This window comes from Episyrphus balteatus, chromosome 1 (assembly GCF_945859705.1).
Source record: "Episyrphus balteatus chromosome 1, idEpiBalt1.1, whole genome shotgun sequence".
NCBI classification, from domain to species: Eukaryota; Metazoa; Arthropoda; class Insecta; order Diptera; family Syrphidae; genus Episyrphus; species Episyrphus balteatus.
In genome coordinates, this window is record NC_079134.1 from 118,587,546 (window position 1) to 118,613,178 (window position 25,633).

The window sequence follows — 25,633 nt, forward strand, 5'->3', positions numbered from 1 at the left end:
GAAGTTTTGAAAAAAAATTTTACTTATTTGTTTTTTAAAGTTCAACATCTAAATATAAAGTTATTTTTTCTTCAGTCAATAGCCCTTATTGTTGAAAGTTAAATAGCAAAAATTTAAAGTTCTTATTTACCAAAGTCTTTGAGAAAATTAGTTATTTCAATGCAAAAATTCAGTTTTTATCAAAAAAACCCATTGAAATTGAATTTTTTTTCAAAAACTCTTGATTAAATTTAGTGGATTTAAATTTAGGAGATAAGAATGAGCTTCTGGCTTTTTAAAAATGTATTTTAAAATATTGTAGGTGTTGCCGTTGTTTTCAAAATATTTTTTTTTGTGTTTAAAGTCAGATTATGAGAAAATTGCAGTTATCTCTTAAACGATGGAAGATTGTCCCTTACTCCCTTATATTTTTTGTCCTTAAATAACCTAGAGAATCTTTTGCTATCATTTGTTTTATGAAATTTAAGCAAAAAAAAAAATGGTTTTGTTAAAAAAAATTTAATTGTAATTTTAAAAAACAATACGGCAACATCGGCAATTTTTAATCTATAGACTTTAAAGCATTTTTAATTACCTACGTTTGAAAAAAAATCGTCAAAATCAGAGCTGCTCGGCCGGTCTTAAGCCGCTTCACCTTTTGAACAAATATTTTCTTGTATCCCTTTCATGCCACTTATATTTACGACGAAACATGTATTTCCTTTTAAGGTTCCTGGGAGGAAGCAGTTCAGAAGGAAAAGGATGCCGAGTATTTGTCTTCTTCTGAAGAAAATACGGAAGAAGAGACCATCGACACCAATTCTTCGGAATACATGACAGATCTGAACAAATTGATGTCAACTTTGATTCCTAATTCTGGTAAGTTTAAAATGTATAAACATGGGAACAAAGTAACTAATTTTGTCATACTTACTTCTAATTTTCAAGACGTTTCCCCGTTCACCCCCCCAAATAAAGATGTTACCATCACTAATGTCATTTCCGAGTTATACACGCATGAAGGTAAAAAATGTATTTTAACACTAGTACCATTTTCAAAGTCGTTTTTAAACTCCAGCTTATCTTAGAATGGGGTTTATCCAATGTTATTTGAATAGGATAAACCCCAGTCCCTCTTAGTAACAGCTGAGATAGCATATAAGTTCTTTCACTAACCGTATTACTTTTTTTTTTGGATTTTACTATAACTCTTATTTTAAATTGTTTATAGGCCCCAGCACCAGTACCCAATTCAAGGAACTGTCGTCCAAAATAGACGAAATTTTGGAAAGACAGCGTTCCACTGAGGTGAAGGTGCAGGCCATGCAAGGAATGCTGGAGGCATTCATGGCGAAGTCCGAAGTTTCGGTCAATTTGTTGGCGTCCAAAATTGGAAAAGACAATGCAGAGGAAGTGGATGAGGAACTGCAACTTGATGAAATTTTCCCACTTACCTCTGTCCAACAAATTGAGGAAATGGAGGAAAAACTCCATCAAAATGGATTGTTAAAAAAAAAATTGGTAAGTACCAAAATATATGAAATATTTGAATTTATAAGATATCAATAGATTCTATATTGATTTCATTTTCATATATATACCATCAATATATATTTGTTACTTCTCTAAAAATATTAAGTTTATGTTGATAGGTTATTTTTATCCTTAAATCTTTGAATGCAATATGACACAGACCAATAAAATTGATTTTTTTTAAATATTCTTAAACAAAGCCATTTATGCTTTTGATGTGCTGAACTAGAATTCGAAATCAGAATCTTCCTGCCAGCCCTCGTTTTTGAGATACAGGTATTCCATTTGAAAATTAAAATAATAACCTGGAATATCTCATAAACGAGAGCTGGGACTGTGCCTACATCAGCTACATTTATTTCAACAAATGATTTTGACAAATAATAAATAATTATGTCACACTTGTCGTCTCCTTTCTTCAGAGAGGTATTCAGCTTTAATTCAGAAAATTTAAAAGTTTAGGAGTCTGTGTCATATTGCACTCAAAGATGCGAAACTTAACACACTTTAAAGCACATTATTTTTAAAACATATTTTTGTTTTCTTTCAGGTCCGTAAGTTGAGCTCATATGGGGGGGTCAACGGAACGAAAACGATCCGCACTATATGCAAGTGCATTTTTACAGATGCACTACTGGCGGAACATTCTTGGCTGGGCACAAACGCCAAAAAAAGCTTCAGCCAATACAAGTTTTTATATAAAACTATAATGGAAGCGGTCCGAACAAGGTTCCCCACTGAAGCCGAGGGTGCTTCATTTTTCAAAGCTTTTTTAAAGCAAGCCCCATTTCGAATGGGAAAACCGTCCACGTAAGTTAAAAAAAAAAAATTATAATCAACATTTAAGTTAACATTTTTCTCTTTACAGTTCCAACACCAGCTCCTCTGCCTCTGACGGGCAATCCACGACATAGGTTGTTTTATTTTTAGTTTTATTTTTAGTTTAAGTTTTAAATTCATTAAAAAATAATGTTTCACTTAACTTAAATTTCAGCGTTCTTATTTAAAATATTAAATTTTCAGCTGGGAAGAATCTTATGGTTTGCAGCATGTTGGTAAGCAAACATTTTAAAGGTTTTTTTTTTAAATCTGTAAATAACCGGTTATAAAAAAGCCGTGAAATAACATTTTACAGATTTTATAAAAAACTATAAATAAACGGTTATAAAAAAAACGTCAAGTAACGTTTATTACAGGTTTTATAAGAACCTGTACGAAGTTATTTACAGGTTTTATAAAAACTGTAGGTAAACGGTTATAAAAAAACCGTCAAATAACGTTTATTATAGGTTTTATAAAAACCTGTACAACGTTTATTACAAATACGTTTATTACGGGGTTTAAAAAAACTGGAGGAAAACGGTTATAAAAAAACCATCAAATAACGTTTATTATAGGTTTTATAAAAACCTGTACAACGTTTATTACGGGTTTTAAAAAAACTGGAGGAAAACGGTTATGAAAAAAACCGTCAAATAACGTTTATTACAGGTTTTATAAAAACCTATAGGTAAGAGGTTATAAAAAAAACCGTAAAATAACGTTTAAAACAGGTTTTATAAGAACTTGTTATATTACAGGTTTCAAAAAAACCTGTAATAACGTAAATAACAGGATTTATAATAACCGTAGTAAAACGGTTATAAAAAAACCGTCAAATAACTCAGTACAGGTTTTTTTTTAAACTGTATAATAACGGTTTGTAAACGGTTATAAAATAGCCGTAAATGGTTTATTTCAAGTTCTTCTTTAACTTAAAATAAACAGTTATTTAATAACCGTAAAAATTAGGTTTTTAAAAACCCAGTATTTGTAGAAAAAAGTGGGTTTTTTAAAAACCCGATTTAGACGAAGTTAAAAAATAACTGACCATTTTCGGTTGTGGAGACGTTTCTGGAACGTCTTTAAGACGTTTTTTTAACGAGTTTAGTAACTTATCCGTTAAATAACCAGAGTAAATATCCGGTTTATTTTCCGCTTTTTAACCACAAAATGTTATTTGGGTTGCGTCTACTAAAGATATCTTTTTGTTTGAAACGCCATTTTAAAGCTTAAGAATAGTAATTTTTGAATATATATTAAAAAATTACGTAATAATTATCCCTGAATTAAAAATAATTTTTGAAAAACTGGTAATTTTGCTGATTTCTCATGGTTTTTGACTGGCTCCAGAACCTTGGCTATTATATGTAGGAAGCTTATACTTACCAAATATTAAATATAGATATTTTTCATCAAAATAAATCTAAAATGAACTCGATGGCTGTACTCCTTATGCAAAAATTTTAAGTTCAAAGTATTGAGTATTTTAAAAAAGCTAATTTTTATACTGTCATTTTCCACGATTTGACTAAACGAAGAAATGTGAAACTTACAGTGTGTTAAGTTAAGAGTACGAACTAAATATACTATTAATTTCATGCTTCTATCTTATGTCAAACATAGTGCAATCATAGCCTTAAGTAGGGGTTATTTTGGCTTTTTAGCATTTTTGCGAATTTTCAAACAAGCGGTACACTAAGAAGATATGAAAATAACACAATTTAATTTAGAAGACTTAAAGTTAAAAGTTTCAACTTAACACACTGTTAGTTTCATGTTTCTATCTTTAGTCAAATCGTAAAAAATCATAGTATAAAAAAATATTTTTTCAAAAAACTCAAAACTTTGAACTTAAAATTTTTGCATAAGGAGTACAGCCATCATCATTCATTTTAGATGTAATTTGTTGAAAAATATCTTTATTTAATATTTGGTAAGTATAAGCTTCCTACATATAATAGCCAAGGTTCTGGAGCCAGTCAAAAACCATGAGAAATCAGCAAAATTACCAGTTTTTCAAAAATTATTTTTAATTCAGGGATAATTATTACGTAATTTTTTAATATATATTCAAAAATTACTATTCTTAAGCTTTAAAATGGCGTTTCAAACAAAAAGATATCTTTAGTAGACGCAAAGTTATAATAACATAAAAATGACCTTCTGAAAAAGTTCGAATGAGGGTAGCGGGGAAACCACGCAACTTAAAATTAAATCATCATGGATTTGCTTCCTTACAGTCCTAGAGAACATCCCTACAAAGTTTGAGCAAAATCTAAAATGAGACAGCAATTCCGATTGACGCTTGCATACGGAATGACAGTAAACGGTCCATAAAAACTGTTGTAATCGAGAGCGGTGAAATTTTTTTTTTTAACTTTCTTATTTGACCCTTTTATAATGCAGTCCTATACTCATTTTTCAGATGCAGCGACTTTCCCTGGATTCCGAGGTATAAAGCTAATTTGACTCCACTATAAGTTTTGTTTATACTTTTCGAATTAAGTAATAAATAAGGCCCCTAAATTACATTTTAAAGCGCCCTTATAATGATTTGAACTAGCACAGTTATTGGCCGAAGTGGTTATAAGCAGGAAGGAGCATATTTGAAAAATTGAAAATTGAATAAAAAATACGAAACAATGAGTAAGAACTTTAAAAGTAAAATGCACGACTGGGTCGCACGAACTTGTTCTTAGAGTCCAAGTTGCTTAAGTTTTTAAGGCTTTTATATAGAAATTTGGTAAATGTAGGTACTATGTATATTGTATATAGGTGCAAAAAAAAAAAACAAAAATCTGAAATCGAATTGCTTTCCAAAACAAGTATGCAGTTTTGATTGATATATTAAGATGCATTTTTAGAAAAAAAATTTCAAAATCGTTTGAGCCGTTTTTTAAAAAAACTAATTTTTTATAGGGGAGAAGGGGGTACATTTGACACTTAATTTTTAAAGGTCTGTATTTTCGAAAACTGTTAATGTTTTCCAATGTTTTCTTTTGTATTTGATTAATTGACTATTCAAGATTATACTAACAGTAAATTTTTTTGTTTTACAACATTACAACATTTGAAAAAATAATGTTTTCTAAAAAAAGTCATTTTGTCAAAAGTGCCCCGGGACCGGGGCACATTTGACTTTATAAGGGGTACAATTGACAATGGTGGATTAAACCCCACATCGTGTGCATTATATTTTTAAAACTATCAGTGGATCTTGCTCGTTTATTGTTTAGTTAGAAAAAAAATTAATTTTTGGTTTTAAACAATCTACTAAACAATATAATGAAAAAAATAAATCAGAAAATTTATTTTCTAAAAAGAAGAAGAAAAAACAAAAAACCATAAAATGTTTCAAAAAATCTAACCATTTAAATCTTAATCAAAATTAATCGATGTTGATTTATTTTTAAATAATTTATTAAATATATAAATCCCCAAAATCAACGTAAAACTGTGCCCACATTGCAAAAGTCAAAGGTGCCCCGCAGGAGCCTCATAACTGTTTTTCTTTTTTTTTCAATAACTAATACTATTTTTTTACAAAACTGGTTTTAATTTACTGAACTTTAAGCATAGTGCTATCAAAATATTGATTCACTATTAAAAAAACTTTTTTATTAGGTTCAGAAATCGCTTACATACCGGTGGTCAAAAATTAGATCAGAAATACAGAAAACACGAAAACACGTGGTACTCCGCGAAAAGTTAATGAAAGACTACGAAATTTTTGCAAAAATTTTTTAAATCAAACTTAGCTTCTTTCTTCATCCAACTATTAATAATTAAGGGCACGATCATACCGAAAAACGCAAAGTTAAATGTGCCCCGGTGTCAAATGTACCCCCGCTTACCCTAAATATTTTTTTGGAAAAAAAGTTTTCAAATAAAATTGGTATGCCATTTTGTAGAAATCACTAATCAACATCTAAAAACAAAATTTCAAACAAATACAATGTCCCGTTTTCTAAACTTTTATTTTTCAAAAAAAAATTTTCAAAATTTTTTTAAAAATCCAAAAATTATTTTTTTCGAAATTTTATTTTTGCTTATATTAAAATTATATAAATGCTCTTTCACAAAAAGTTTCGTTGAAATCGAATAAGCAGTTTCGGAGAAAATCGGATTAAAAAAAAAAAAACGGTTCTATGGCAAGTACCGTTTTTGAGTCATTTCAGTTTTACTAAAATCGGTATATGACAAATACCGTTATTTTTGGTTCAAAAAATTAATTCCAAAAACCCTCTAGAGAGTCGCCAAATAACGCTATATAAAAAGTTTGACATCAATCAGTCCATCCGTTTAGGCTGTAGCTTCGTTTACAGACAGACAGACGGACTTCCACTTTTTTGGCATTCTCTATCATCGTAAAAAAATCTCAACTTTTTTTTTGTACGAATGGATAACTTTATATATAGTACCTATTTCGCAAGTAATAAAATGATTTGAGAAGAATATCATGATTTTACCAAATTTGGGAAAATAACCCAAATAACATTTTGTGGTTAAAAAGCGGAAAATAAACCGGATATTTACTCTGGTTATTTAACGGATAAGTTACTAAACTCGTTAAAAAAACGTCTTAAAGACGTTCCAGAAACGTCTCCACAACCGAAAATGGTCAGTTATTTTTTAACTTCGTCTAAATCGGGTTTTTAAAAAACCCACTTTTTTCTACAAATACTGGGTTTTTAAAAACCTAATTTTTACGGTTATTAAATAACTGTTTATTTTAAGTTAAAGAAGAACTTGAAATAAACCATTTACGGCTATTTTATAACCGTTTACAAACCGTTATTATACAGTTTAAAAAAAAACCTGTACTGAGTTATTTGACGGTTTTTTTATAACCGTTTTACTACGGTTATTATAAATCCTGTTATTTACGTTATTACAGGTTTTTTTGAAACCTGTAATATAACAAGTTCTTATAAAACCTGTTTTAAACGTTATTTTACGGTTTTTTTTATAACCTCTTACCTATAGGTTTTTATAAAACCTGTAATAAACGTTATTTGACGGTTTTTTTCATAACCGTTTTCCTCCAGTTTTTTTAAAACCCGTAATAAACGTTGTACAGGTTTTTATAAAACCTATAATAAACGTTATTTGATGGTTTTTTTATAACCGTTTTCCTCCAGTTTTTTTAAACCCCGTAATAAACGTATTTGTAATAAACGTTGTACAGGTTTTTATAAAACCTATAATAAACGTTATTTGACGGTTTTTTTATAACCGTTTACCTACAGTTTTTATAAAACCTGTAAATAACTTCGTACAGGTTCTTATAAAACCTGTAATAAACGTTACTTGACGTTTTTTTTATAACCGTTTATTTATAGTTTTTTATAAAATCTGTAAAATGTTATTTCACGGCTTTTTTATAACCGGTTATTTACAGATTTAAAAAAAAAACCTTTAAAATGTTTGCTTACCAACATGCTGCAAACCATAAGATTCTTCCCAGCTGAAAATTTAATATTTTAAATAAGAACGCTGAAATTTAAGTTAAGTGAAACATTATTTTTTAATGAATTTAAAACTTAAACTAAAAATAAAACTAAAAATAAAACAACCTATGTCGTGGATTGCCCGTCAGAGGCAGAGGAGCTGGTGTTGGAACTGTAAAGAGAAAAATGTTAACTTAAATGTTGATTATAATTTTTTTTTTTTAACTTACGTGGACGGTTTTCCCATTCGAAATGGGGCTTGCTTTAAAAAAGCTTTGAAAAATGAAGCACCCTCGGCTTCAGTGGGGAACCTTGTTCGGACCGCTTCCATTATAGTTTTATATAAAAACTTGTATTGGCTGAAGCTTTTTTTGGCGTTTGTGCCCAGCCAAGAATGTTCCGCCAGTAGTGCATCTGTAAAAATGCACTTGCATATAGTGCGGATCGTTTTCGTTCCGTTGACCCCCCCATATGAGCTCAACTTACGGACCTGAAAGAAAACAAAAATATGTTTTAAAAATAATGTGCTTTAAAGTGTGTTAAGTTTCGCATCTTTGAGTGCAATATGACACAGACTCCTAAACTTTTAAATTTTCTGAATTAAAGCTGAATACCTCTCTGAAGAAAGGAGACGACAAGTGTGACATAATTATTTATTATTTGTCAAAATCATTTGTTGAAATAAATGTAGCTGATGTAGGCACAGTCCCAGCTCTCGTTTATGAGATATTCCAGGTTATTATTTTAATTTTCAAATGGAATACCTGTATCTCAAAAACGAGGGCTGGCAGGAAGATTCTGATTTCGAATTCTAGTTCAGCACATCAAAAGCATAAATGGCTTTGTTTAAGAATATTTAAAAAAAATCAATTTTATTGGTCTGTGTCATATTGCATTCAAAGATTTAAGGATAAAAATAACCTATCAACATAAACTTAATATTTTTAGAGAAGTAACAAATATATATTGATGGTATATATATGAAAATGAAATCAATATAGAATCTATTGATATCTTATAAATTCAAATATTTCATATATTTTGGTACTTACCAATTTTTTTTTTAACAATCCATTTTGATGGAGTTTTTCCTCCATTTCCTCAATTTGTTGGACAGAGGTAAGTGGGAAAATTTCATCAAGTTGCAGTTCCTCATCCACTTCCTCTGCATTGTCTTTTCCAATTTTGGACGCCAACAAATTGACCGAAACTTCGGACTTCGCCATGAATGCCTCCAGCATTCCTTGCATGGCCTGCACCTTCACCTCAGTGGAACGCTGTCTTTCCAAAATTTCGTCTATTTTGGACGACAGTTCCTTGAATTGGGTACTGGTGCTGGGGCCTATAAACAATTTAAAATAAGAGTTATAGTAAAATCCAAAAAAAAAAGTAATACGGTTAGTGAAAGAACTTATATGCTATCTCAGCTGTTACTAAGAGGGACTGGGGTTTATCCTATTCAAATAACATTGGATAAACCCCATTCTAAGATAAGCTGGAGTTTAAAAACGACTTTGAAAATGGTACTAGTGTTAAAATACATTTTTTACCTTCATGCGTGTATAACTCGGAAATGACATTAGTGATGGTAACATCTTTATTTGGGGGGGTGAACGGGGAAACGTCTTGAAAATTAGAAGTAAGTATGACAAAATTAGTTACTTTGTTCCCATGTTTATACATTTTAAACTTACCAGAATTAGGAATCAAAGTTGACATCAATTTGTTCAGATCTGTCATGTATTCCGAAGAATTGGTGTCGATGGTCTCTTCTTCCGTATTTTCTTCAGAAGAAGACAAATACTCGGCATCCTTTTCCTTCTGAACTGCTTCCTCCCAGGAACCTTAAAAGGAAATACATGTTTCGTCGTAAATATAAGTGGCATGAAAGGGATACAAGAAAATATTTGTTCAAAAGGTGAAGCGGCTTAAGACCGGCCGAGCAGCTCTGATTTTGACGATTTTTTTTCAAACGTAGGTAATTAAAAATGCTTTAAAGTCTATAGATTAAAAATTGCCGATGTTGCCGTATTGTTTTTTAAAATTACAATTAAATTTTTTTTAACAAAACCATTTTTTTTTTTGCTTAAATTTCATAAAACAAATGATAGCAAAAGATTCTCTAGGTTATTTAAGGACAAAAAATATAAGGGAGTAAGGGACAATCTTCCATCGTTTAAGAGATAACTGCAATTTTCTCATAATCTGACTTTAAACACAAAAAAAAATATTTTGAAAACAACGGCAACACCTACAATATTTTAAAATACATTTTTAAAAAGCCAGAAGCTCATTCTTATCTCCTAAATTTAAATCCACTAAATTTAATCAAGAGTTTTTGAAAAAAAATTCAATTTCAATGGGTTTTTTTGATAAAAACTGAATTTTTGCATTGAAATAACTAATTTTCTCAAAGACTTTGGTAAATAAGAACTTTAAATTTTTGCTATTTAACTTTCAACAATAAGGGCTATTGACTGAAGAAAAAATAACTTTATATTTAGATGTTGAACTTTAAAAAACAAATAAGTAAAATTTTTTTTCAAAACTTCTAATAAAAAAAGTAATTTTTTTTCAAAAATCTGAGTTCAGATACCATTCTTTCAAAAGCTCTTAATTCAATTAACTTAATTTTAATTTTAAAAATATGACTAAGCTTCTAGCTTTTTAAAAATGTATATTTAAATGTTGTAGGCTTGAAGGTGTTGCCGTTGTTTTCAAAATATTTTGTTTGTGTTTGAAGTCAGATTATGAGAAAATTGCATTTATCTCTTAAGGGGTAATAACACCTTGTAAACCACGAAATCGAGCGTCATATTCATCAGCGTATAAAACAAAGAAGAAATATTATTTTCTTTTGGTGTTTGTTTAGTTTAATTAAGTATATTAATAGGTAACAGAATAGGTTAGTGTTAGATTTTTAAATGATGTGAAATTTTTTAAATGGTGGTGTAGTTCAGGATGATAGTAAAATCCTGTGCTCCCATCGGGCGACCAACTTACTCCTACAGTTTTTAACCGATTGGGCTGAAATTTTGTGTGGAGCTTAAAAATACTATTCTCTAGTGAAGTACGTAGGATTTTTTTGAAATATTAATTTTTAAAGAAATGGCATTAGTTTGAAAAAATTATTTCATTCCAAAAACAAAATTCGTTGAAAAAAAGACCATAAAATCTTTTAGTATTTCAAAAAAATCCTACGTACTTCACTAGAGAATAGTATTTTTAAGCTCCACACAAAATTTCAGCCCAATCGGTTAAAAACTGTAGGAGTAAGTTGGTCGCCCGATGTGAGCACAGGATTTTACTATCATCCTGAACTACACCACCATTTAAAAAATTTCACATCATTTAAAAATCTAACACTAACCTATTCTGTTACCTATTAATATACTAAATTAAACTAAACAAACACCAAAAGAAAATAATATTTCTTCTTTGTTTTATACGCTGATGAAAATGACGCTCGATTTCGTGGTTTACAAGGTGTTATTACCCCTTAAACGATGGAAGATTGTCCCTTACTCCCTTATATTTTTTGTCCTTAAATAACCAAGAGAATCTTTTGCTATCATTTGTTTTATGAAATTTAAGCAAATAAAATGGTTTTGTTCAAAAAAAAATTAATTTAAAAAAAAATCTTCAATTAAATTTAAAAAATCAAAACGGCAACACCGCCAATTTTTAATATATAGACTTAAAAGTATTTTTCATTACCGAATTTTGAAAAAAAGATCATCAAAATCTAAGCTGTTCGGCCGGGTTCCCTAATATTGCCAATTTTTGAGCTTTATAGTTACTCCACTATATGTGTACATTAGACCGTTCGTTGTGTTTTTTTTTTATTAGGGTCAAGCTCTAAAGCCAAGTACGCTGCTGATATATGAAAAATACATTGGATTTTTTTAATGTTTAAGAGTTTTATTTATCCCTACGTTCAGTATATTCCAAAAAAATGTTGGAGATGGTTGGAAATTACCCTTTAATATGTAATTTCTTGAGGAAAAAACTTTTTTTTTTAAATATTGAAAGGTCATAACCGCGATTACTTTAAGTATATGAAAGGGGACCTAAAGTGTATCAAAATTAACGTAACTAAGCTTTCAAAAATAGGCCCCCAGGATAAACTGCTTTAAGTTTAGATACGAATAAAATTTTACTTGGAGAAAAGTGGTCTAAGTGAACTTAATAAAAATAAAATAAAAAAGATGTACCTAGTTAAACTTGTATCTTACCGATGTCATCAAATATTAATTTGCATGCTATGCTTTGCCAATCATCCGATGCTGTGATGCAATTTTTCCGACCGCAAATGGAATCTTTCTTGGACTTTGGCCATAATAGCTTCGTTCCATCGATGACCCAATTTTTGGGAACTGCCGTCACGAACTTCCCTTCATCTTCGAGCGTCTCCACAACACAATACATTTTGATTAACAATGTACTAATGGAAAAAAACAGATTCAGTGTTTGGTAAAGTTATTTTGAAAAATTTAGAGAAATATTTTCTATGTTATAAAAATTAGGCAAATTTTCTTCTTCATTTGATTTATAAACGCTTAAAAATTTAGAATAGAATGGTTTTTCGTAAAAATTTTGTTTTTGTTTTAAGCTTGAACCATAGATAACTGGGATGCCATGTCGATATGTTGCAAGCTCCATTCTAACAATTATTAGTTATTTTTCAAACTCAGAAGTTATTTTCCAAACTCAGACGTTATTTTTCAAACTCAGAAGATATTTTTCAAACTCAGAAGTTATTTTTCAAACTCAGAAGATATTTTTTAAACTCAGAAGTTATTTTTTAAACTCAGAAGATATTTTTCAAACTCAGAAGTTATTTTTTAAACAATATTTAAAATAAATTATAAACAAATAACAATATTTAATATTAATTAAATTAATGATAATTTGACCAATTATTTGAACTATTAATGTTTATGTTGAATCGGGCTTTTTTGGTCACTTCCTTTTATATGCAAATAAAATAAAAAATAAAATAGTATGAAATAAAGATTTTTATTTGCATATAAAAGGAAGTGACCAAAAAACCCCGATTCAACATAAACAACAATATTTAATATTTAAAATAAATTATAAACAAATAACTTACCTCTTAATAATTTTTCACAGATAGATATTTTTTTTAATTTAATTTATATTTTTTCACAATAACTTTCGCGCACAATAACTTGTCACCACCAGCCACAAAAGAATACTGAGAGATCTGAGAAAAATGAGAGACAAAAATATGATAGGCGACGCGCGACGCTCGAGTATGGTGAATGTGTATGTGTAGAGAGTTGTTGGTTAGTTGAAATTGGGTTGGAACTTAGTTGAAAAATTACCAGGGTTGTTAAAAGGTAAATAACGAGTTGATTAAAAACTTATACGTACTTATAGTAGTTATTTAAAAACTTACTTTAAACTTAGGATTTATAATGGGTTAATTTTAAACCAATAAACAACTTTCATGGTAAAAAGTCAGTAATTTTAAATCTCGTTTCACACTTACGGCCATATTATTCACTAGTTTAAAAAATACATCTAGATGTAAAATTGTCAAATGTCAAATATAAATCCAAATCCAAAATAGTTACCCCGATTTTAACTATGAAAATAGTTAAAAAATAGTTAAAAATGACTATTTTTTTCTCTTTGTGGTAGTGAATATCATAGATTTGGATTTATTTTTGAGATTTCAATTTTTTTACATCCAGATGTATTTTTTAAACTAGTGAAGAATATGGCCGTTAAGGTCAAATTTGGTTAATTTCTAGTCTATAAATAGCTTTTTGTGTAAAAAAGGAGTTATTTAAATACTTACTTGAAACTTGTAATGAAAATCTGGTTATTTTTTAGCCCATAAAAGACAAATAAAGAAGTAAATTAGAAACTTTCTTTAAACTTAGGATTTATAATGGGTTAATTTTAAACCACTAAACAACTTTAATGGTAAAAAGTCAGTAATTTAAAATCTCGTTTCAAACTTAAGGTCAAATTTGCTTAATTTCTAGTCTATAAATAGCTTTTTGTGTAAAAAAGGAGTTATTTAAATACTTACTTGAAACTTGTAATGAAAATCTGGTTATTTTTTAGCCCATAAAAGACAAATAAAGAAGTTAATTAGAAACTTACTTTAAACTTAGGATTTATAATGGGTTAATTTTAAACAACTAAACAACTTTAATGGTAAAAAGTCAGTAATTTAAAATCTCGTTTCAAACTTAAGGTCAAATTTGGTTAATTTCTAGTCTATAAATAGCTTTTTGTGTAAAAAAGGAGTTATTTAAATACTTACTTGAAACTTGTAATGAAAATTTGGTTATTTTTTAGCCCATAAAAGACAAATAAAGAAGTTAATTAGAAACTTACTTTAAACTTAGGATTTATAATGGGTTAATTTTAAACCAATAAACAACTTCCATCTTAAAGTGAGTAATTTAAAAACTCGTTTCAAACTATAGATAAAATTTGGTTAATTTATAACCAATAAATAACTTTTTGGGTAAAAAAAGAGTTATTATAATACTTATTTAAAACTTTGAGATCAGATGTGGTTAAATTCTAACCTAAAAACAACTTTTTGTGCGAAAAAAAAGTTATTAAAATACTTACTTCAAACTTGGAGTCAAAATTTGGTTATTTTTGAACCCTTAAAACACAAATCTAGAAGTAATTTAAAAACTTATTTATGACTTTGTGTCAAAAACGAGTTATTAAAATACTTTTCTGAAACTTTTGAAGAAATTTGGTTATTTTAAAACCAACTTCAAACTGAGGTTATAATTTAACCAAAAAAATTGGGTTGAAAAAATAACAAGAATGTAACCTGGGTTTTATAAAAGTAAATAAATAGCCAAAATATTTCCTTAGTTTAAAAATGGAATTTTTGAAACTAATTTATGACTTAAAAGTTTATTTTACGTATAATTTTAACCCAGAACAAACCTTCGAAAATACTGGGTTTTTTTTCTAACATAAAATTAACCACAGACTTTTAACAACCCGTTTATAGCCGCTTTATGACCGCGGTTATTTGCAGTTATTTTATAACTTTGGTTATTTTGTAACCGAGGTTTGAAATTGTTACTTGGGAAAACAGCAACAACGTGTTTCGGATTTAACATTACCTAAGGCAAAATTTTAAAAATATTTGTTTAGTTTGTACTTTTCAGTTTTTATGTTTACGTAAATGTACTTGGTACTGAACAATATAGATAATGGAAAGGGGCCATTTATTCATAGTCATATTTTAAAAGCGATTCTAAATTATTCTGCAGTGTAAAGGTACTACCCAGGTTAGAACAGAAGCAGCTCTTTTCCATAGAAAAATGATTTAGAAGTGGGTCTAAATTGTCTATGAATAAGATAAACCTCAGTCTATCTTAGAAGCAAGAAAATAACAGCTTATGATAGGACTATGAATATGGCCCAATACATTTTATAATTTTTTCTACTTTAAAATCAAAGCAATTGTGATTTTAGGCAATTTCGTTCGTGTGTAAAAGACTAATTGGTGACTCAGTATCAAGTCTATTTCTAATTTTAGTTTTGAGAAGTGTTATTTTTAACATCTAAGCTGCTTCTTAGAAAGACTGGAGTTTATCATCTTCATAAACAACGTAAACCCCAATTTCCTATGGAAAAAAGCTGGAAGAGCAAAAGTTAACGATACTGAAGTAAACCATAGCCACGACAAAAAGCGATTATGTAAAACGATAAAGTCGTTTGGCCAAACTAAACAGAAAAAAATATTTTTTTGAGGCTCACATCCATTCTACCAGCATACGCAATAATAGTTATGACATCTAAACGAAAGGCAAACGACCCTTCAAGCAAACAGGTCCGACCTCGGTCCGAATCCGCTCCGCCTGAGGCGGAGCTGAGTCCGACTTCGGATCAGAAACTGGTCCGAAGGCGGCTCAAATTAGTATGGAAATTATAATCACCGCGAAGTCGATTGCATATGTATTGATGTGGTGAATATCTCCATTCCGAGAAAATGGAGCCGAAGGCGGACCTGAGTCGGAGCAGCGAAAACCTACCAGAAAGAGGAATAAAAAAGGGATGAAGTATCGCATTCGCGACCAAAAAAAAGAACAAGATTTATTTTTTTTTTCACTGAAACTGTTTTATTTTTTATTTAATTTTGGCAAACGAAATTTTCACAATATAAAATACAATACATTTTTTTCATTTTATTTTATTTGTTGTTGCTGCTGTTGTTGGTGTTTTTTTAGATGCCCAATCGCATGTTTCACCTTCTGCCTTTTTCTTCATCATTAGAGATTACATCTACATAACAAGAAGAAACAACATTTTAACCCAAACACTTTGAGCGATATATACAACATACCTTTTTTTGTTTCCATATTGTTTATAATTTGATATTGTTTATAATTATACTAATATTATAATAACAACGAGACACGACGCGACGCGACTATACACTTCAACGAAACATAACAAAATGACGCTTTTGCTCTTGTTGGCTATGTCTGTTTCACTTTTTTTTCCATTTCTCACTTTCCACCACGATTCTCGTTCGACTTTGTGTTCATACACAAAAAGTTGCAAGTGTGTGAGTGCAACCCCGCTTTTCTCGGTCGGAGGTCGGACTGTCTTTTCTGGACTCCGTTTTCTTGCTTGAAGGGGATATGTAAATAGCAGTCGTAAAGATTAACGGGTATCGTTGAAGTAAAACAATTATCGTGATACGTAGTCGCATTTCAACGAGAATGAAGTAGTTTCAACGATTATCGCTTACAAAATAGGGCCCCAGCATGAGATTCATTGTTGTTGTTTTCCATAAGTTTTCATCCGACGAGTGCGCTCGCAACCGCACTCGACGGATGAAAACTTATGGAAAACAACAACAATTGACATTAGCATCCGACTCCATCCGCTAATTACACTGTGTTCGAAAATGGAACTTTTTTTTCCGACAGAGGGCTCTCATATCTACTGAAGATAATTCGAGTATGCTGAACACGATGGCGTACTTAGTTTTTCTGGATTAGGTCAAATAAGAAAGATTTTTGAGTTTGAAATTTTGTTTGCACATACCAAAAATGAGGCTATAAAACACCATATATTTTCTAATTTTTGATTTTTTATCTGTGTAAAATGATGGAAAATCAATTTTTTTGGAAGTATTATTCGTAAAAAAAAGTTATTTGAAAAAAAAAATCTATCAAAAGACTATTTAAATCATTATTTTCATGGAAAAATTCATCGATTTTTCTTCAATTTTTCTAATATTTTTCGTATTACTTAAATAAAAATGCAGCACTCGGTGGCAACGATTTGATCTTGTATTTCAGGATAAAATATGGAATTTTTCAACAAATCGTTACCGTTTATGTTAAAAGTAAGTTGCACTTTTTGCCGTGAGATAGTTAAAGTTTTTAACTTATTCTTTTTTATAATGAAAGTTGGATATTCAAGAGTATTTTTTGTGAGAGAATGAATCCTAAAGGTTTGAACCTCAAGAAAAAAATATTCTAGAATACCAGGCAAGATCGGAAGGGGGCAAAACACCCATGGGCTCAAGAAGCTAAAAAAATAAATAAAAAATAGATGACCGTTAAAGGAGTCAAAACAGATAAGCGTGACAAACCCCCTTAAGTTAGAGATGGACTGTGACAAATATATTATGTGTTGGGTATGTAAGCTGATATAATGCAGTATGCAGATGGAAGTAATAGTAAATATGTTTTAATTTTAAAACAAATTGAAAGAATTTAAATTAAAATATTGATACCATGGCTGATTCTTTAATTTAATATCTACATCTACATATGTATAATACTCCAGAGTACTAACACATAAAAGGTGTCTACATAAAAATGTTGAGTTTTCGCATACATTTGTACCTTTATTGTTTAAAAATGTAAGAAAAATCGACGTGTTTTTCCATAAAATAATGATTTAAATAGTCATTCGACAGATTTTTTTTTAAATAACTTGTTTTACGTATAATACTTAAAAAAAAAAATAGATTTTCCATCATTTTACATCGATAAAAAAAATCAAAAATTGGAAAATATATGGTGTTTTATAGCCTCATTTTTGGCGTGTGCAAACAAAATTTCAAACGCAAAAATCTTTCTTATTTGACCTAATCCAGAAAAACTAAGTACGCCATCGTGTTCAGCATACTCGAATTATCTTTGGTAGACATGAGAGCCCTCTGTCGGTTTTTTGAACTATCACAGTGTTATAGTTCTGCCTTCACGCTTTGCCGTCGATTTTGACAACTGCCAATAGTTCAACCATACGAAATCTGTGTTACCTCCCACAATGATTAAACTTTTTTTGTTGCCGGAACGAAAATATACTTTTCTGAAGGTTTTTGGTGTGTTGAGCCAGAAAAAATTAATCAGCTCCCGTTTTTGAAATATAATCGTTCGAAAATGCAGTTCGAAACTTTTAGTTATGAATGATACCTTTTTCAAAAGCTACACTTAATTTTAATTTTAAAATCAAGTTATTTCAATCAATGGTTTTCGAAATAATCGATTTCAAAGTCAAAATTTGTGAAAAAGTAAATATGAAATTATTAGATAAAATAAGCTGCCTTAATTAATTTCTAATCAAGTACTGAAAACCATAAATGCTTCTATGCCTTCTAGTTTTTGAGAAAATTAAAAATAAGAAAATTACCTTTTCATCAGAAAGTATCATGCCTCAAGATTTAAACTTCCTTTTGTATCCTCTGTCCCGCTCAGACAATTTTGTTGCTTCGCTTAGGCTATTCAATTAGTCCTAACAAACACGCGATATTTTTAAAAAGAATACTTAAAAATAAATTAAAATGGTAGAAGTATAAAGTTCAAGGCGTATCAAGGGAGATGGCTGAGGAGGGGCATGCTGCCCCCTGCAACCCCCCTGCTTGGACACACTATAGGATTTGGGGTGGGGTCAAGGTTGGGTATGTACAAAGTTTCTTTTGGATTCGAAGAAACTTTTAAATTTTGAAAGAAAACCAATTCTTAAAAATTAATAAAGACGCGGTATAAGTAGGTATGAAGTTTAAGGCGTTTCAAAGTGAGATGGGTGAGCGGGACATGTTGCCCCCCTCCAACCCCCCTGCTTGGGCACACTATAGGATTTGGGGTTGGGTCAAGGTTGGGTATGTACAAAGTTTCTTTTGAATTCGAAAAAAACTTTTAAATTCTGAAGAAAATTTGCCTACACCCAAACTCGTACCCAAACCAAATCCTGTAATAGTGTAGTTTTTTATTTTTCGTCATATTTTAGAAAATTGCCCCTCCCGCCTAAACGGGGGGAGATAGACCCCCCCTCCTCCCATATTAAAAAATGATTGTATTGAACTCCTCTACAAAATACCGTTATCAATTCTTGCCGCCTTAGTTATCGTCATCTCCCCCATTTCCGAAGCTTTTCGTTGTTGCATAACTTCTTCCTACTCCAGCCCGGACAGTTACCCCGACACGGCAGCAGGATTACAATATACATATTTTTATATGGTTAAATTTTACTCAATCGCCTCGGCGACTAAACTATTAAATAAAAAAAACTCAAACACAGTTTGCTATATTTCTACCACACTCACAATTTTATTAATTTTATTTTATTATTTTATTTTCTACGTAAGGATGAAACGTAGGAAAAATTGTTGCCATCAGATAGAAATTCCTTGGCTTTGAAAAAATTGTATGGTTTTTTAAAGTTTTTACGGATTAATCTAACCATAATATTCATTTAAAGTATGTGTTTTCAACCCATTAAACCATCTTAATGTGGATCATAATTTTGTCGTATCGTGGTAGAAAAATCAATGATGTTGTAACGTATTTTTTAGGAGTTTCCTCACCAGGGTCTGCAATATTTTCAAACCTTATACATCCAAATCAAAGAACTATCCTAGATACCAATCATTTTGATTTATCACCCGCATCCACATAATTCCAATTGGTGCTTTGTCCATCATGTGCATTGTGACCAAAAACAAGCTTTGTAACAGCGTCATTTAAAAATCAACTTCAGCTTATGGCACATGATCTTACGGTATTTTTCGATGCTGCATCTCATGGAACTAAAATGAAGACAATCGGGCTTCCTTGAAAAAAAAAAGTTTTGACTGAAAAAAATACTTTATAGTTTGAAAATAAGAATCATCATCATCATAGCAGGTTCCGGGGATGTTTAACAAAATCGATTAAATAAAACCAAAAGCCAACAATATTTTTTTCAAATTTTTTTTTCTAATAAATACTTTTTTCGCCTACTTACAAAAAAAAGTTCAATATTATAAAAGAAAATTAAAAAAAACACCAAGAAAAACTTTAAAAATCATAAATTATTGATAATTAAACAAAAATTTATTAACAAACAATATTATAAAATAGAAAATAGAAAGAAAAACTAACAAATATTTGCTCGAAAATCGTGTTTGAGTTTTTATGTATTTTCTTATTTTTACAATTTTTCATAACCCCACTTAAATAAATTTTGTCCTTTTTTTTTATTGAACTCAAAATTATAATTTTTTTTAAAGAAAAAGAAAACTATAAAAAGAAAACAAGTATTAAAAAAGTAAGTGCCATCAAAATGCACACAAATGCTGGAGTTCCTGCCTTTTTGGCTAAACTTTGGAGACTCGTCGAAGATCCTGAGACGAATAATTTTATTTGTTGGAGTATGGATGGTCGAAGTTTCATCATTCAAAATCAGGCTCAATTTGCTCGCGAACTGCTACCGCTCAATTATAAGCACAACAATATGGCAAGCTTCATTCATCAACTTTATATGTATGGATTTCATAAGATTACTTCAATTGACAATGGTGGTTTGAAATTCGATCGCGACGACATGGAATTCTCACATCCATGCTTCAAACGTAATTGTCCATATCTTCTGGAAAATATTAAACGGAAAATTGCAAACACCAAATCAATTGACGAAAAAGCAACTGTCAAACCTGAAGCCGTAAGCAAGGTATTGAATGATGTCAAGGCAATGCGCGGACGTCAGGATTCCTTAGATTCGAGATTTTCTGTAATGAAACAAGAAGACGAAGCTCTATGCCGTGAAATTGCATCACTCCGACAAAAACATGCTAAACAACAGCAAATTTCTAACAAGGTATAATGAAGAACTCGGAATTTCATATTTATCTAACAAATCTATTTATATAGGTCGTTTCAAATCAAAAGTCCTGACTCAAAGTTTATTTTCTCGCTTCCAATAAAATTAAGAACAAATAAACAAAAAACTCAATTTTATTGGCTCATTGCGACAAATCAACTCAAAAATAACAACAAATCATCGTTTTATCGTTGTTTGAATGAAAGAAATGCTAGAGAAAAAAAATTAGCAAACGAAAAATCTGAATTTGTTTATTAATGATTTCTATGGTGACGACTCCAAAATAATTGAAAAATAAAAATAAGATATTTACTGCCCAATTATACAAATGAAAAGATGTGAATAGAATTTTAAGTTATGAATTGCTATCATATAAACTGGACATTTCTGGTCCATCTTCACCTAGTCCTATAACAATATCTTCGGCAAAGTTATCCCAACTGCCTTCAAATGATAAATAATTAAATAATTGTATGTTTTTTTGTATTGCCCGTGGATATGGAGTAATGCAAGCCCGGGAGACTTGCCTCTGTTTTCTGAGGCTAACCCAGTGAATCTCACAGACGGATCAATTAATTAAAATAGGGATATCAAGAACTGTTCTTCATTATTTTATCGTTATTTTAGAAAAAGTTCAGCTGCCTCATAAATGCTTCCTTCCAGTAAGCGAATGAGTTTTTTTTATTTTTGCTCAATTTTCCATGGGACTTTTGATTTGAAACGACCTATAGCTCATTCAATTCCTTATTTTTTGTTTGTTTGTTGAGTTTTATTTAGCAACCTGTGCCATTAATGGAAAATATTTACAATTTTACAAATTTTAGTTACATTTTTGCTCTTTTTAACATTTTTACATAATATTAATAAATATTTAAAGTTGGTACTGAACAATATAGATAATGGAAATGGGCCATTTATTCATAGTCATATTTTAAAAGCGATTCTAACTTATTCTGCAGTGTAAAGAGTGACTGTGTTTTTTTGTTTTATTTGACAGCAGATTTTTTGTTTCAATCAGCTGTTCGAAGTCAAAGTGAAAGCTGAAACCAGAGATGGCAAAAATTGGATTTTTTTTGATTTCCTACATTTGTTACGTCTACTACATAAATGAGGTAGTTAACGTAGTTTAATGTAGTTAACGTAATTAAATGTAGCAGACGTAGCGCTAGACGTCAAAATGTAGTTTGAAATGCCAATTTTACCACCAAATTGTCAAAGTCTTATTCAAATCGAAATACATAGCTGTGATAGTGTAAATTTGAATAGAATATTTGAAACCAGATGGACTTGGGGTGGTTTCTTTGAAAAGGTTTTACTTTACGAAACCAAATTCTCACGAAAACACAGCTATTTATTTTTTAATATTTTTGAAATATAACGTTTTTTATGTAATTATTGCACGTAGCAAATGTAGGTAGTACATGAAACAAATCAAGCGAGTAGTTTATTCGATTAACTACGCGTAGTTAACCGAGTAGATTACCTGACGTAATCTACTCTGCCATCTGTGGCTGAAACACAATCACGCTTTGCCGTCGATTTTGACAACTGCGAAAAGTTCAACTATAGGAAATCTGTGTATCCTCACACAATGACGCTTTTCTTACGTACGCTTTTTTTGACAAGCGTAAGGAAACGTAAGAAAGCGAGCAAAAGTTCAACCAGACTGAACTTTTGCTCGCTTTCTGACATTTAACAGACATAGTTACAGTCACCCACATTATTATTGCGCCAAATGTGAATAAAAAAAAATAAATTATTGCAAAACTATGTGTGTTTTTTAATTTCTCTATATAGATTTTGCACAAAAAAACGACATCGAGATATTTTAAATCAAAACAATTTACGTATTAAAAACAAAAAAAAAATTTAATGATGTTTTAGACTGAGTTTTATTGTTAAAAACAATATATTTTTATTGGTTTTGTTTTTATAACTATAGGATTAAAGAATAAACAAATTTCTATGCATTTTTTAAACACATTAAAATCCTTTTTCATTTTTCCACAATTAAATCAAGATAAAGACTTGGCCCAATAATTTTGTGAGTGACTGTGTTTTTTTTTATTTGACAGCAGATTTTATGTTGCAATCAGCTGTTCAAAGTCAAAGTGACAGAAGCGCGCTTTGAGGATATCTCAACGTAACGCAACGAAGCGACGCCCCAAAGCGTGATTGTGTTTCCGCTTTGACAGAAGCGCGCTTTGAGAATTTCTCAACGTAACGCGATGACGCGTCTGGCAAAGCGTGATTGTGTTTCTGCTTTAAATGTCAGAAAGCGAGCAAAAGTTCAGTCTGGTTGAACTTTTGCTCGCTTTCTTACGTTTCCTTACGTTTGTCAAAAAAAGCGTACGTAAGAAAAGCGTCATTGTGGGAGGTTATACAGATTTCGTATGGTTGAACTTTTGGCAGTTGTCAAAATCGACGGCAAAGCGTGATTGGGCACGTTCAAACAGTTAACATAAAGCTATCGGATAGCTTTTTGTTGTTGTAAACAGTGTTAAAAATTAGCAAAGAAACGAACCATTTTCTGTCAAAAAATAATCTGAAGGTATCCGAGAATTTTTGGTATACCTCAGGTATTCGAGTGATCAGCTGATAAATATTTGGCTATTTTTTATTTTGATTTCTATTCGCGCTATTACTCAGCTTGAAAATAAAATAAATTTGCAAGAATTAAAGTTAAATCGATTGTGCAAGTACTATGACACAATAAAAAAACAGGAATTTGCTCAAAAGAAACAATTTCCTCTTTTCAATATTTTCCTATTTTTTTTGTAGCTGCTTTGGCAAGCTATCTGGATAGCTTTTCGTTCAAAGAGATATTCCAGATACGGGTATCCCAGATAGCCTATCCGATAGCTGTTTGAACGTGCCCATTGTGTTTCAGCTTTTATCAGACATAGTTACAGTCACCCACATTATTATTGCGCCAAATGTGAATAAAAAAAAAAATAAATTATTGCAAACCTAGGTGTGTTTTTTAATTTCTCTATATAGATTTTGCACAAAAAAACGACAAAAAACGACGATATTTTAAATCAAAACAATTTACGTATTAAAAACAAAAATAATTAAATGATGTTGTAGACTGAGTTTTATTGTTAAAAACAATTTATTTTGATTGGTTTTGTTTTTATAACTATAGGATTAAGGAATAAACAAATTGCTATGCATTTTTTAAACACATTAATATCCTTTTTCATTTTTCCACAATTAAATCAAGATAAAGACCTGGCCCAATAATTTTGTGAGTGACTGTGTTTTTTTTTATTTGACAGCAGATTTTATGTTTCAACCAGCTGTTCGAAGTCAAAGTGACAGAAGCGCGCTTTGAGGATTTCTCAACGTCACGCGATGACGCGTCTGGCAAAGCGTGATTGTGTTTCAGCTTTGACGCTTTTCTTGACAAACGTAAGAAAACGTAATGAAGCCACCATCTGTCAAAAAAAAGTTCAACTTGGTTGAACTTTTGCGCGCTTTCTGACGTTTCTCATTCATAATTTCATTTGAATTTCAATTTTCAAAAAGTCTGTTTCTGTGTTTCTAATTTGTGTTTTAATTTGTAATCGGTGCTTTTTAATTTATAAAATGGAAAATTTAAATGTGGTAAGTAAAGTAAATTAATTGGTAACAAATTATAAATTATTTCCAATATTCTGTTGTATAGATTTTTGAAGAACAACTAATTGCTCTGATCAAGGACAAAGAGTTCCTTTATAATACGAAGCTTAAGGAGTATAAAAACGTTAATCAGCGGAACATGGCGTGGGACGCAATAGCAAAGGAGTTGGGGAGAACAGGTAATATAACATTTATCAAAATTTACATTCCTGCATATGTTTATTTTTTGTTGTTTCAGTTGGTGAATGTCGGCAGCCTTGGAAAAGTTTGAGGGACCGCTTCATAAAGGAAAAACGAAAAATGGAAGCTCCTTCGGGAAGCGCTGCCGACCAAGGAGCTGTTTGGGAGTTTTTCGACTCCCTTCAGTTCCTTTCAGACTCAATCCAAACAAGAAGGTAATAGGTATTTAAAATTTTTATTTCATATTGTTCATAACTTTTCTTTTACAGACAAATCGGAAACTTTTGCTCCGCGCCGGAGACCCCAGATTCCCAATCGCCATTGTTGGGGGAAGGAGGCTTTTTTGGAGAGGAGTTCGAACGGACTCCTACTCCAAAAAACTCCCGAAAGTGGCGGCGAAGCAGCGACTTCAACACATTTTTTGGGGGCATCCAGAAGATAGTGATGGAACTGGCAACTCCCTCGTCAATAGCCTCAACTCCAAGAGATATTGACGAGGAGTTCATGGTGAACATGGCCCGACGGATGCAGCCACTAAATGTTGCCGCCAAAATGCGGTTGCAAACAAAAATTATGGAGGAGATAAACAAAGAGCTCCTTGCCAATCTTGAGCAATAAAATTTTATATTTGTTACATATATCTTTTTTTTTTTTTTTTCTTTCATATCGGGTGGTTTTTCTTTTTTATTTAGTTTATTCCACTAACAATTTGATTCGAGCTTATCTTATGCCACCGTCTACAGTTGTGGTGGGATAATTTGCATCAGTTGAAATATTCGAAGGAGAAAATGCGAAGCTGATAGAGCACCATGACCCAAGATTTGAAGCATCATGTTTTCGTTGTCGCAACAACTATGGGTTTTAACTTGGTTGTATTCAATCTTCATGAAGGAAATTTCTATTCAATGGAATTCATGTTATGAGGCACC

General features: G+C 30.7%; 4 protein-coding genes and 1 long non-coding RNA gene across 5 annotated transcripts in view; 3 read left to right on the forward strand and 2 right to left on the reverse strand.

Annotated features, from left to right (window-relative positions):
* Positions 1-256: 256 nt before the first annotated feature.
* LOC129910411 (uncharacterized) lies at positions 257-2,426 on the forward strand. Its single transcript, XM_055987794.1, has 5 exons — positions 257-858; positions 928-1,002; positions 1,211-1,500; positions 2,063-2,322; positions 2,381-2,426. Exons 1-5 carry the CDS (start codon positions 813-815, stop codon positions 2,424-2,426), a joined length of 717 nt encoding a protein of 238 aa, XP_055843769.1. The 5' UTR covers positions 257-812.
* A 5,484-nt stretch (positions 2,427-7,910) lies between these two features.
* On the reverse strand, positions 7,911-13,219 carry LOC129910423 (uncharacterized). Its single transcript, XM_055987805.1, has 7 exons — positions 12,898-13,219; positions 12,020-12,228; positions 9,479-9,628; positions 9,335-9,409; positions 8,837-9,126; positions 8,015-8,274; positions 7,911-7,956 (listed from the first exon to the last, which is right to left on the reverse strand). The coding sequence occupies exons 2-7, from the start codon at positions 12,210-12,212 to the stop codon at positions 7,911-7,913; spliced, it is 1,014 nt and encodes a 337-aa protein (XP_055843780.1). The 5' UTR covers positions 12,213-12,228; positions 12,898-13,219.
* Positions 13,220-20,187: 6,968 nt separating this feature from the next.
* Positions 20,188-25,633, reverse strand: part of LOC129906246 (uncharacterized) — a 31,786-nt gene continuing 26,340 nt past the window's right edge. Inside the window, exons 2-3 of the long non-coding RNA XR_008770752.1 lie at positions 20,734-20,808; positions 20,188-20,669 (exon numbers count right to left, since the gene is read on the reverse strand). This is a non-coding gene — a long non-coding RNA (uncharacterized LOC129906246). The remainder of the gene's footprint in view (positions 20,670-20,733; positions 20,809-25,633) is intronic.
* On the forward strand, positions 20,364-21,629 carry LOC129906244 (heat shock factor protein-like). Its single transcript, XM_055981920.1, has 2 exons — positions 20,364-20,897; positions 20,951-21,629. Exons 1-2 carry the CDS (start codon positions 20,364-20,366, stop codon positions 20,972-20,974), a joined length of 558 nt encoding a protein of 185 aa, XP_055837895.1. The 3' UTR covers positions 20,975-21,629.
* On the forward strand, positions 24,199-25,342 carry LOC129906243 (uncharacterized). Its single transcript, XM_055981919.1, has 4 exons — positions 24,199-24,509; positions 24,571-24,703; positions 24,763-24,919; positions 24,974-25,342. Exons 1-4 carry the CDS (start codon positions 24,492-24,494, stop codon positions 25,320-25,322), a joined length of 657 nt encoding a protein of 218 aa, XP_055837894.1. The 5' UTR covers positions 24,199-24,491; the 3' UTR covers positions 25,323-25,342.

Excerpts from the sequence above, each read along its gene's own strand:
- LOC129910411 (XM_055987794.1), top strand. The coding sequence starts at position 813 with ATGACAGATCTGAACAAATTGATGTCAACTTTGATTCCTAATTCTG. Across the intron at positions 1,003-1,210 it reads CGAGTTATACACGCATGAAG|GCCCCAGCACCAGTACCCAA; the intron begins GTAAAAAATGTA and ends AATTGTTTATAG. Across the intron at positions 1,501-2,062 it reads GATTGTTAAAAAAAAAATTG|GTCCGTAAGTTGAGCTCATA; the intron begins GTAAGTACCAAA and ends GTTTTCTTTCAG.
- LOC129910423 (XM_055987805.1), bottom strand. The coding sequence starts at position 12,212 with ATGTATTGTGTTGTGGAGACGCTCGAAGATGAAGGGAAGTTCGTGACG. Across the intron at positions 9,629-12,019 it reads ATTAATATTTGATGACATCG|GTTCCTGGGAGGAAGCAGTT; the intron begins GTAAGATACAAG and ends TTTCCTTTTAAG. Across the intron at positions 9,127-9,334 it reads CGAGTTATACACGCATGAAG|GCCCCAGCACCAGTACCCAA; the intron begins GTAAAAAATGTA and ends AATTGTTTATAG.
- LOC129906244 (XM_055981920.1), top strand. The coding sequence starts at position 20,364 with ATGCACACAAATGCTGGAGTTCCTGCCTTTTTGGCTAAACTTTGGAGA. Across the intron at positions 20,898-20,950 it reads AACAGCAAATTTCTAACAAG|GTCGTTTCAAATCAAAAGTC; the intron begins GTATAATGAAGA and ends CTATTTATATAG.
- LOC129906243 (XM_055981919.1), top strand. Across the intron at positions 24,704-24,762 it reads AAAGGAGTTGGGGAGAACAG|TTGGTGAATGTCGGCAGCCT; the intron begins GTAATATAACAT and ends TTGTTGTTTCAG. Across the intron at positions 24,920-24,973 it reads GACTCAATCCAAACAAGAAG|ACAAATCGGAAACTTTTGCT; the intron begins GTAATAGGTATT and ends TTTCTTTTACAG.